The sequence below is a fragment of the Lipophrys pholis genome (assembly GCF_963383615.2).
Source record: "Lipophrys pholis genome assembly, chromosome: 11".
NCBI lineage: Eukaryota > Metazoa > Chordata > Actinopteri > Blenniiformes > Blenniidae > Lipophrys > Lipophrys pholis.
In genome coordinates, this window is record NC_137631.1 from 30,854,481 (window position 1) to 30,867,564 (window position 13,084).

Genomic DNA, 13,084 nt, shown 5'->3' on the forward strand with positions numbered 1-13,084 from the left:
ACATCCTGTGGTAGTACGCCCCATCCAGCCACCCCTCCCCCCTCCGCCTGCTTTCATCATTAGTATATATTCCACTTGTACTGTAAATTCTTTGTAGATATTGTAGGTGTGCTCTTATTTTTCGGGTCTGGAACTTATATGACTGTCCACCATTCAAATCCTACAAAAAATCCTCCTGGTCTCTCCTCTTCTTCCTCGAATGATGGAGCATGAGATGGTGTAAGTATTGAGAGCCCAGCTTTCAGTACTTTGGGAAAACTGCCGTGTTGTTTGTACGTGTTGTTTGTCCAAATGATGAAGCACGAGTGAAGGTGGGCTAAGAGGAATCAGCCCGAGGAACGCCTTCAACATCTCCCATGTCTGGGACAAACGTGTGCCTAAGTCATTTATATTTGTTTATAGAATACACCATGAACGCTGTACTTTTCAAGTATTCTGTAAATATAATATAAATATTATAAATATATTTATCTGGATAGTTTGGATATCAGAACAGTGTTTTTAAGGTTCAGAAGTGCTTAAATTCCTTAACTCTCGTCTGTTTTTTACTAATGTGCTTTCAATGTTGCTGAGGCCTCTGAATCCTCCTTGTAAATACTTTTTCCATGAAACAGCTTCAAATGCAATGTCTTTTCCCCCGAAATAAAATTAAAGCTCAAACAGTAAATGTTTTGTTGTTTTTTCTTCTCCTTCATTTAATGGTTCCTACATACAGCCCGATATGATCTGTGGTGGAACAAACCAGTGAAATATTAGTGAAAACTGCAAATTATTTGAGAAATATTTTACATCTTTTTGAGGCCTTATGGATGATTTTGCTTGTAAGTTATTTACTTATTTTGGGGTTTCTAAAACGCTGCCTCGTGTGGATGATCGGCCAAAAACGGTGCGTTTACGTGAACCTGCATTCTCGTGTTTGACTTAGTTAAATTTTCAAAAACTTTGGATGCGGTCAATGTACATGCATAGAGCCCGCACTGGACACAATAAATGTGCCCTCCTCCGTTTCTCAGACTCAAAAGGAGAGGGGCAAAAACTCGGGAGCTCAAAGGCCATAGAACTGTAGGCCTCAGGGATGACCTTTGGTAAATACGCCACATTTGGGCGTAAGATAACCTTGGAGCCAGCACCAGAGAACTGGGTACAAGAGGGATTTACTGACAAAGCATGCAGATCACCAACTCGTTTAGCAGAGCACAGCGCTAGGAGCAAAGCGGTGGTGCAAATGGGGGTCCACAAAAGACCTCCAGTATCAATGTCAGATCCCACAACAAGACGCTGGGTCTCATCACGGGTCTCAGCCGGCTGTCCCCTTTTGAGGACCGATTATGGCCAGAGGATGAGTGGCTCTGATTGACCAGAAAAGAACATTGCACAGAGTGAGAAAGTTTAAACAGGGGAAGTGAGGGTGTTCCTCTCTGCCTGTTTATGTAAGAAACCACGGTTGTACTGCCTGTACAACCGTACAAAAAAAAAATGCTAACAGCTTCATGATGGGAAATCTGCACTGAGCTGGCGACCAGACTCATCTCACATCCCTCCGTTGCACAGAGCTCCCCAGCCCTTCAGAGAGGCATCTGTGGACACCTCTTTGCAAAAAGACACTCTATCCGGGAATCCTGACGCAGCAGACTGGGTTCCATACACCGCTGGAGAGCTTGTAAGCAGGACGGCGTCGTCATCAGTTTTCTTTGAAGATGACGTGCAGGGCACAGCCGATGAGAACAAGTCCATCGCTGGAAGTCTTGCATTTTTAACAGCCCGAGAGGCACCACGGCGACCATGGACGCCATCATGCCCGTCAGCTGTAAAACCATTTGCAAACTCAGTTTGCGTCTCCCTGCTGCTGGAGTCCCTCTCATCCCAGTCCCTCGGTTAGGAAGGTTTGTTCTTCTTCCCCCTCAGCAGAGGGTCTCTCCGGAGGCCGGGAGGTGGGTCCTTACTCAATGCAGAGTGACATGGAGGTTGGGCTGGACTCTGCTGCCTCACAGAGGGTCTTGGCTCGCCAATGGCACTGCCTTCTTAGGAGGAGCTTGTGTGGGTCTGCGGGACCTGGAGACGAATTTGGGCTGAACATCTCCTGCTTAGCGGCTCCTTGGGATGATGCTATGCAGAGTGTCGGCCTGCTTCTGCCTCATCTCAAACTGGGCCTGGATGATGTCCAGTGACTGCCAAAACAGCCCCTGCATTGTGACTGGCTTGTCCAAATAAGACACTCTGTCTCTGTCTGGGTTAGAGTCAGCCTCAGGTGTCTCTGTATCACCACGGCAGACGTCATTCCTCTGCCGAGGAAGAGCGCCGTTCCGCAGGCCCCACGGAGAATGTAGTCCGAAGCGACTCTCACCTCGTCGAGGAGAGGCTATAGCGAGCTGTCAAGGGGTAACAGAGACGGCAGCTCTGCCAAATGCAATGCCTGGTACGTCTGAAGTATGGTTACGGAGCTCAGTGTATGGGCTACACCTGCCTGAGCTCGGTACAGCTTTTCCAGCTTCATGGTCAAGAACCTGCAGTGTTTAGACAGGAGCATGGAAGCCCCACCCACACCTGGGTCCTTAGACTCGGAGAAGAGAGGGTCATGCAGTTTGAGCCCAGCACCTTTTCGAGGGACTTAACCCGCCGCTCGAGGGTCGACCACCGAAGCTGGAAACAAAATTCACATGCTTCGGATGACCCAATGGATGGGCCTAAGCAGCCTGTTGCTGGCCCTTATCACGCAGGGAGACGGAAGGCTTCTTCCTCACTTTGCTGGTGCTCGTGGCGAGACATGAAGCCTACCGCGGTCCGAATTAGTGCTCCGTGAGCAGTCACTGAGCTACAGGAGTAGCGGTGGCTAACACTAACAAGAACTATTAAGCTAATTCGGGTCGCAGTAGTGAAACGAGAGCATGCTAACTAGCAAAAGCCAGCTAGTTTGTCTTGAGGAGGTGTTCTTAGTGAGGTGAAGGGCATAAGACGTCAAGGACTTGGCTCAGACGGAGGGACCCGAGGCAGAAGGACAGTTCAGGGGTTTTATTAAGGCAGAGGTATCCAGAGGGTGAGACAAGGAGAAAAATTCACAAAACAGAGCTGGGATCGGCAACACGGAGTCGGACAGAGAAACACTGGGACGCTATGACAAAGACATACGAACTGGCACAGGAGGACGGGAGAGGACAGACTAAATACTCTCAGACGAGACGAGACACAGGTGGAACACAACGATGGGAGGACACAGAGGAAGAAGATCACTGGTTAATTGAAAACACGAGGTGAGACACACAAGATGGAGGGGCAGGAAGACAGACCTGAAAGAGAGACAGCAGTGAGTGATTTCAAAATTAAACAGGAAACAAGACATGCAACATGAGGAAAACCTGAAACATCATCTGGGGAGATGTGACATAAGAACCGAGTTATGACTGTGATGTGCAGGCAGAGCCTTCCATACGTCACCGTTAAGGTGTGAACAGAGGTGTGTTCAGCAGGCCTCGCGGGGGCGTCATAGTACATACCAGATGTGTTGTACAGAGTCTTTTTTGTCTCTCAGGTTGGAAAAGCTCCTTTTCAGTTGTATGACTGGACCCTCTGGCGGAGTGCCTGCTATTCATATTTGTAATTTGACATTTTCCCAACAGTTGCTGATGGTCACAACAATCCTGCTGATGAAATGTGATGCGTCTTCTTTAGTTTCTGATGAGAAGTATTAGGATCCTGTATTCCGACTGCTCATACCTGCTCCAGCTTTAAAGGACAAAAATAACTTGTTGAAATGTTGGTGAACCTGATGCAGATCCAGTTTTCACACATCAGCTAAAGCTGAATAGAAGCTTCATTATGCAACTTAGAAAAAACTCCATATATCCATCAAAACATGATGTGAAACTAAAGTTTCAAAAAGTGTCAATAAATAATTTTTTTAACATTAAAATATGTCATTGTTAATTGGGACCCATCAACACCTATAAATAATTATTAAGTCCATGCTTCATTCATTTCTTTTCAATAAGGAATTCTCAAAAGTAAAGAGGAACAAAGGAAAAAAAGGTATAAGGCTGACATCCCTGCTGCTCCCCTGAGTTCAGAATCCAGGAATCAAACATTACTGATTTCAGAGGCACATCAGCGCTGCACATCACACAATTTATTCAATAATATATTCATGTTCAACTGTACACTGAACAACAGAAATTCAAGAAAGAAATCATGTAAAAATTACAATGAAAGTCTTTTTTTAGGAAAAAGAAAAAAAACCTGACACAGTGGCAGCTTCTTAAAAACCGTCACATTACATAAAAGATGAAGCAGCACGAGGAGCCGTCCAGTTCATCGCCGTGCAGTGATTGAGCTCAGTGCTTGAAACTCACATACATGAAAATAAATACTCCCATTCTGGTTTTCTTTGCTGAAAGGTTGTTCCCTGAAAACAACAACGCCACCGTCTCTGTCCCTTTCAGAACCATACAGTCAAACACAGCCAGAGATTGTCTTCGCTGTCTGTAACGGCTCTTTGATCGGATCCTGGCCCGTACGGCGGTCCGCTCCTGATGCTGACGCGTCCTGGAAACACACAACAACCTCAGTGACCATGGAGAATAAAGGAGCTAATATCAGTCAACATCAGATGATAAGCTGACATGAGAATTAGATTATTAGCCAAACAAAGCTTATTGTAGAACCTCTTTTTGTCCAAGCGGACAGGGTCAGGCTCGTAACATTGACCCTACAGCATCAATCCAATGTTTTTAACTGTTAGTCCACAGCTGTGAAGACATGACAGAGGAAAACAAATGAGAAGATGAGGGATGAAGGCTTTCTCAGCATTATGAAAACATAACCAACACTTTATCCTCAAGCCTCCATGTCGCCCCGATTCTCACCGTATGTTTTGTCTTCATTGATCTTTTTTGGTTTTCTATCTGACTTCTGTCTTCAATTGTAAATATTTTAACTTTGTTGGTCACTTTAGGGATCTAATTTGTATTACATTTTTCTTTCGGGTTTAAAGACTGAGGACTTGTGACACTGGTGATGGACTGGAGACCTGTCGAACCTGTCCTCGCCTGTCCAGGCGTACCTGTCCTCGCCTGTCCAGTCGAACCTGTCCTCGCCTGTCCAGTCGAACCTGTCCTCGCCTGTCCAGTCGAACCTGTCCTCGCCTGTCCAGGCGTACCTGTCCTCGCCTGTCCAGGCGTACCTGTCCTCGCCTGTCCAGTCGAACCTGTCCTCGCCTGTCCTGGCGAACCTGTCCTCGCCTGTCCAGGCGTACCTGTCCTCGCCTGTCCAGTCGAACCTGTCCTCGCCTGTCCAGTCGAACCTGTCCTCGCCTGTCCAGTCGAACCTGTCCTCGCCTGTCCAGGCGAACCTGTCCTCGCCTGTCCAGGCGTACCTGTCCTCGCCTGTCCAGGCGTACCTGTCCTCGCCTGTCCAGTCGAACCTGTCCTCGCCTGTCCTGGCGAACCTGTCCTGGTCCATAGTTAGCTGGGATTGGCTCCAGCACCCTGTGACAGTGACCAGGAGGTGGTGTAGATGGATGGATGGACTAAATAAAGTTTTACATCAAATGTCCCAATTGAAAGTTAATTTCTATGTTTTTTTTTCTCTGAGAGAATCAGATGTTTTCTTGTCATTAAGACATTTTGACTTCATTCTGGAAGTTAATGTGACAAAATAAAGTCAGACATAAACATTAAAAACAGGCAATAAGTAATATTGAATTTCTTTTGGCATCATCACTTTATCCACAAATGTGCTTAGAAGTTTTTCTTAAAGGAGTCATATCACACAACTTTTCAACACTTTCACATGCTTCTTATTGATCCATAAACATTGTATTCAAAGTGTTTTGCCCCAAATCCAGCTTGTCCTTGATCTTCAGCCAGTTGAATATTCAATCATTAGAGCTACATTCAGAATCTGCTGAGTTTCGTGGAGCAATATGCCCGTCTTGGGAAGAGGAGGACGTGCTTCCTCTCCTTATGCCATGCGGTGTTGTTTACATTCCATCTGTTGCTACGTTACAGTTCAACCAAACCAATATGATCCAGAATCTGGCCCAGAAGGAGAAGCTCCTGAAGAAGTTCTGACTCTGCTGCTGCAGCAGGACGTTTCAGAAGGTTAGTAAAACATCTTGTGTGTCTGAATATGTTCATTAGTTTTGCCGTGTTGTTAATTACTACCAAGTAGCTAACGCTAGCTCCTGCTAACTGGCGGGTAAATGTTACGGTTTTTCATATTATACTGAATTTATTCTCCACCGTCACCCAGAAACTTTCTGAGCTCAGCGCCGCTGCAGACTTCAGGTGAGGAAGGGGCGGAGCCTCACTGCTCACCAGGTGAACGTACGTCACTGGAGCAGCTCAGAGCTGCTGACAGATTGAGAGGAGGTGAAGGATTGAGAGGAGGTGAAGGACTCAGAGGAGGTGAAGGATTGAGAGGAGGTGAAGGACTCAGAGGAGGTGAAGGACTCAGAGGAGGTGAAGGATTGAGAGGAGGTGAAGGATTGAGAGGAGGTGAAGGACTCAGAGGAGGTGAAGGACTCAGAGGAGGTGAAGGATTGAGAGGAGGTGAAGGATTGAGAGGAGGTGAAGGACTCAGAGGAGGTGAAGGATTGAGAGGAGGTGAAGGATTGAGAGGAGGTGAAGGACTCAGAGGAGGTGAAGGATTGAGAGGAGGTGAAGGACTCAGAGGAGGTGAAGAATTGAGAGGAGGTGAAGGACTCAGAGGAGGTGAAGGACTCAGAGGAGGTGAAGGATTGAGAGGAGGTGAAGGACTCAGAGGAGGTGAAGGATTGAGAGGAGGTGAAGGACTCAGAGGAGGTGAAGAATTGAGAGGATTATTCTTATATTATTTTAATGGGAGATAAAGAGAACAGTGCAGATATTGTAGGATTTCTATTACAGAGTTGTGATAGCCTAATATGAGGAATCTAAGTAAACCGTCCCTACAAGATTTCTGTTTTGCAATCGTTTAAGTCCAAAAATGTTCGATTTGAGAGAAATTTACCTTAAAATTCTCGACATAGTTTGTGATGTCTTTTACTGATTTGTTGTAAGAAACAGCAGGAATTTAAAAACAAAGGTCAGGTAAGAAAAAATAAAAGTAACTACTGATTTTATTTATTAGTTTATTTAGTTTTTCTTTCTTTTTCTAACCCTTTTCTTTTTTCATTGAGCTTGTTTATACTTTCTGACATTTGTTCACCCTCCCGTGTTGTTACTGTGGGGTAAATGAAGTGATTGGGTGAGCTGTTTGTGGGTTATTTTTGTTATATTTGTGTTAGGGGTGGATACTTTCCCTCTAATGCACCTTGATTTTATAGGAGACTGTATTTTCGAAAGTGACAAAGTAATACACTAGAGCAGGGGTAGAGGGCCGGGGTCCTGCAGGTTTAGCTCCTCCCAGTTGCAACACACCTGGTTGCAATGAGGGGCTCATTATTGAGCGTTTTCACAACCTTGCTGATGACATCATCATTAGATTCAAGTATGCTGAAACAGGGAGGAGCTAAACATGCAGGACACCGTCCCTCCAGGACACCGTCCCTCCAGGACCGGAGCTGGACACCCCTGCTCTGGAGAGATGGCCACTGTTCTGTATCTGTCATGTCCCTGCTTTTTCTTTCTGGACCCATGCCATAAATGGAACAAAAAAGTAACTACTGCTTCTTATCTCTTCTCACTGACATCAGTCAATAGAATGAAAGGTTTTCCTGTGCTGAGAGGGTCAGAGGGAGGGTCCTGACTGGGAATTATGGGGACCTTTCATCATCCATCCATCATCAGTACTGTTGCATCATCACAGTTTGAACACAATCAAACAGCTGTGGGTTACAGTCATCGTATGTCTTTGGATTTTAGGAAAATCCAGGTTGTTAAGATCGTTCTGTGAGATATAACAACATAAAGCTGAAAGGTATATTATGTAAATACATTTTTAAACTTTTTACAGTGTGTGTTGGAACAGAGTGAGAAACAATCCCTAAAATAAACTGGAAGAGAAGGTGAAAGTGATGTGTGTGTGTGTGTGTGTGTGTGTGTGTGTGTGTGTGTGTGTGTGTGTGTGAGAATGAACATTAATTATCTGTTGTGACACAAACCTGCAGGCTCAGACGTGTTGGAGCTGCTTTCTCATTCTGCCCGAGATCTGCTCTCTCTTCTCGCAGTGCTTCTTCAGGTCTTTGACCTCCACAGGCAGCATGCTGTTCCACACCGTCAGCACACACTCTGCATCTGAGGGCCCACACACACGCGGGCCCACACACACACACACACACACACACACACACACACACACACACACACACACACACACACACACACACACACACACACACACACACACACACACACACACACACACACACACACACACACACACACACACACACACACACACACACACACACACACACACACACACACACACACTCGCTTTGGACCAACGCGAAGAAAGAGTCACACAGCTGTTCTCTCAGAAACATCCTCACTCACCGTCCGGACGCCGGTCCTGTGGGTGTCTTCGACCCACCACGAGCACCACGTTCTTCCAGTTCAGTGTTTCTGGTTTAAAAAATACAAAAATACTGTGACTGAGGTCAGAGAGAAAGGCCGCAACAGGTGCAGCGTTTGAATAGCGAGCATACTGTGGCCCACTCTACGGGGAGGAACTATGAATCCAAAACAACAGCACCCCCGCTGTTCAACACGCCACCCTGCATCGAGCTCTGTTTTCTTTCACTTTGTTTCCTGACATGTGAGCACAATAACCCAAACACACCCCAAGTGACAACCTCACCATAGGGCCAGGAAAGATTCTATACTGAGACTTCCAGCTTTTCAAAAAGAACATGGAACCTAAATCCCATATAAAATATAAAGTGTGAAACTGGTGAATTTCATTACGTTTGATCAGAAACTTTCATTCTGAATCTGTACGACTCAATGTGATGTGACTTTGGCTACGTTCACACTCACACCTCGCACAAGGCCTAACCGTGGACGATACTAACAATTGGACGATGTAGGACGTGTGTAGCGGTAGCTCTGTGGGCATGTGATATTTTACATATTTATTCGAAGTTATAAAACTGTCCACTGGTAAGACTTATTCCGGACTATGCAAATGAACCACCTCAAGCCGGCTGTGGTAGGCCGCTGCAGGCCACGGGGCCTGAGTCTCCGGCCAAGTCGGATGCTAAGGAGGATATGCTACGCTACATTAAAGGCATGATTGACGATCTCTGGACAGAAATCATCACTAGGTTTGAGACTATAATATCCGTTATAATCTGTTAAGACTGAAGTTTCACGTGCCCTGAAACCGTTGGAGGAGAAAGTGACTCTCATAACAAGACTATTTCGGACCTGGAGCGTTCTGCCAACGATCACGAAGCCCAGCTAACGAGCCTAAAGGCTAATGTGGCTAAGCTATCGGCTACAGTGGATTTCCTGGGTAAGAAATGCGAGGACTTAGAGGCACGTTCTAGGTGTAATAATATTCGGCTTGTGGGCCTGCCAGAAGGAACCGAGGGTCCTAACCCCACAGAGTTTGTGGCTAAACTGTTGAAAGACTTGTTGAACCTCGAAGCTGAGCCTGAGTTGGACAGAGCCCACCGGATTCTGCGGGCTCAGCCGCAGGGGGGTGATCCACCACGGCAATGGTGGTCAGAGTCAGCAAGTTCCAGGTCAGAAACTTCATCCTGCGTCGTGCTGGGGAGGCTTCACCTCTGATTCACGACGGAAAAAAGGTCTATATCTTTCCAGAGATTTGTCGACCCGGACCAGGCGCTGGAATTCGTGACTAAGAGGCTGAAGAAGACCCAGGAGTCAGATGAAGGCTGAGACTGACATCAGGGAGCGCAGTGAAGCTGCCGTTTTGAGGTTACAGACTCCAGCCAAATGTTATCATGCACCGTTACTGTGACTTCCAACTTTGTTTATTGTTTACAGATACTATCTATAAGATACTCTTCATGCCTAGTTCAGGACTGTACTGTGTGCTCCCAGGGGTGTAGCACTGTTTGTTTGTTTGTTTGAGTTTTTTCATGGGGGATGGCACATGTCTCTTTTTGTATTCCTATATGTCTATCAGTCTGTTTTATCTACTTATTTTTTCCATCAGACCAGTAGGTGCCTCTCTTTATTTTAATATTGTAATGCTCTTGCATCGTAATAGCTCAGCCCAATAGTACACCACCTAATGTAGGTGGAGATATTAAGTTTGTTAGTTTTAATTGCAAAGGTCTGAACAATCCGATTAAACGGAGTAAGGTCCTAGATTATCTACATCATCTTAACGCTCATGGAATTTTTCTGCAGGAAACCCATTTGAAAGATACAAACAACCTTAGATTAAAACGGAGTTGGGTTGGTCAGATATTTCTCTCCTCTTTCTCCAGTAAAGCGAGAGGCGTGATACTTTTACATAAAACCATCCTTTTGTTTATATTAAAACCAGATCTGATCCTATAGGCAGGTTCATTATTGTCACTGGTCAAATTTATGACGTCAAGGTAGTCCTTGCAAATATATATGCACCTAACTGGGGTGATGAGGTTTTCTTTAAACGGGTATTTTCGATGTTGCCAGATGTGTCACAACATAGCTTCATTGTGGGTGGAGATTTTAATTGCTGGTTGGACCCTTCGTTAGACTGCTCCTTCTCTGCCTTAGTGCCAAAATCCAAATCAGCCAAAGTAATAGAAGCTTTCATGGAGGAGTTTAATGTTATTGATCCATGGCGTTATTCTAACCCAGGCAAAAGGGAATACTCTTTTTTTTCTCATGTCCACCGGACTTTTACACATATTGATTTCTTTTTGGTAGACAGCTTAATGCTTACAGCAGTTTCTGGTTGGAAATATGATTCAATTATTTTGTCGGATCACCTATCAGTCTCCGCTAATATATTCAGAAATTCACGTGTACGGCCGCCTTGGTGCCTCAACACACAGTTTGTTGAACTTATGTCGAGGCAATTAGACTTTTTCTTTCAAATTAATAAAACCTCAGACATTTCAGCTTCCGTATTATGGGAATCAATGAAGGCCTTTATAAGGGGGGAAGTAATCTCCTATGAGGTTCACAAAAGGCGATCTATGAGAGTGAAACTGAATAAATTATCCCACCGTATAGCGGTTTTAGACTCTCAGTATGCTGCTTCAAAACTACCGGAAATCTATAAGGAACGTGTTTCCTTACAAACAGAATATAATCTTTTTACCTCTCAACACTCCACCAGACTTCTACTTCTCTCAAGGTCAAAGTTTTATGAGCAGGGAGATAAAACTAGTGAACTACTGGCCAACTGATTGCGTCAAATATCTACATCTCAGTTAATCCCACAGGTGAAAACAGCATCAGGTGTCACATCAGACCCATCAGAAATTAATAAAACGTTTACGGAGTTTTATAAATCGCTGTATGCTTCTGACCATTCTCGTGTTCCTGAAGATCTTGAGTCTTTCTTTAGTAAAGTTACCCTTCCCGTTTTGGATCGAACTGTGAGGGAGGAGCTAGAGCGCGCTATCACAGCACTCAAACTATAGAGGTCCGGCAAATCAAAGTGGCAAAAGCCCAGGTCCAGACGGCTTTACAAAACATTTTGGAAACAGTTAGCCCATATTTGTTAGGGAGATTTATTGAGGCTTCTGTTTTGGCTGAGCTCCCTCAAACTTTAAATCAGGCTTGTATTTCTTTGCTTTGGAAGAAAGGCAAAGATCCACTGTGATGTGGCTCCTATCGTCCCATCTGCTCTCTAAAAGTTGACTTTAAATTGTTGTCTCAACTTCTAGCTCTTCGTCTACAGGGTGTCCTACCGTCAGTTATCTCACAGGACCAAACCGGATTCATTCGCCACAGACTCCCTTTTTAACCTTAGAAGGGTCTTTAATGTGATATATAGCCCTGTTTCAAAAACTCTTCCTGAAGCCTGGTTGGCACTTGATGCTGAGAAGGCTTCTGATGGAGTGGAGTGGGATTATTTGTTTTTTGTTTTGGGAAAATTTGGATTTGGGGCGAAATTTGTTTCTTGGGTTAAGATATTTTATTCGTCTCCACAAGCCTATGTTAGAACCAATAGCACAAAGTCAAAATTATCTTCCGGCTGTTTTGCTCCACTAGACAGGGCTGTCCGTTAAGCCCTCTTCTGTTTGCCTTGGTTATGGAGCCTTTGTCAGCCGCTCTAAGGTCTCACCCTGATCTCAATGGTATAACAAAAAATGGGGTGGAGCTGAGGGTCGCCCTTTATGCAGATGACCTTTTACTGTTCTTGTCTGACTTATCTTGCGCCATTCCTGCAGCCCTTTCAGTCTTAGAAACCTTTAGTGAGATAAAATAAGAGAGATTTAAATAAAATTTGGAGAAGAGTGAGATTTTCTTATATAAAAATTTCCATTCAAGATATCTAAATCAGGCTTTGTTTTATCTGGGGGTATATGTAGCTGACACAGTGGTTAACCTTCGCAAGAGGAACTTTGTCACCCTGCTTAAACAACTCAAACTAGATTTTGAAAGATGGTTCTTACTTCAACTTTCCGTTGCTGCTAGAATTAATTCTATTAAGATGAATATTCTTCCACGCTTCCTGTACTTATTACAATGTGTTCCAGTCTTCCTTCCTCTTTCCTTTTTCAAAACAGTAGATAGCCTTATGACTGATTTTATTTAGAACATAAAAACACCCAGGTTGCGACTTCAGATTCGACAGCGACCCAAAGAATTAGGTGGAATGCCAAACATTTAATTTTATCATTGGGCGAACATAAGGAACTTAAACTACTGGCTTTGTTATGAGAATATTGAGAGCCCTCCATTATGGCTGGTTGTTGAAGCAAATTCTGCACTTCCGGTGACATTGAAATCCTTACTGTTCTCACCTCTTTTATCTTCCACTTCCCCTTATTCAATTTTTTTTATTGTTGCCTCTTGCCTCGAAATGTGGAGCCAATTTGGGCTACAAACCTTTTCTGTCCGGCCTCTAGTCTCAGCAAATCATGCTGTTCCTGCGTCCCTGGTAGACAGTACATTCTCTTTGTGGGCAAGGCTGGGCATAAAAACTTTTGTAGATCTATATATAGGCCCCGTTTACACGACAACGAATTCGAGTT

At 44.7% G+C, this 13,084-nt stretch overlaps 1 protein-coding gene across 3 annotated transcripts in view; it reads right to left on the minus strand.

Moving 5' to 3' along the window:
- Nucleotides 1-2,994: 2,994 nt before the first annotated feature.
- The window catches only part of lrrk2 (leucine-rich repeat kinase 2), a 132,609-nt gene continuing 122,519 nt past the window's right edge, over nt 2,995-13,084 (minus strand). For 2 of the 3 annotated variants that reach the window (XM_080475543.1, XM_080475542.1), the window contains exons 50-52: nt 8,469-8,537; nt 8,075-8,207; nt 2,995-4,536 (exon numbers count right to left, since the gene is read on the minus strand). In XM_080475543.1, the coding sequence (XP_080331669.1) occupies nt 8,083-8,207; nt 8,469-8,537 (194 nt within the window). In that variant the 3' untranslated portion in view covers nt 2,995-4,536; nt 8,075-8,082. Of the gene's footprint in view, nt 4,537-8,074; nt 8,208-8,468; nt 8,561-13,084 lie in introns of all 3 variants that reach the window. The other variant, XR_013935810.1, reaches the window with a different exon arrangement.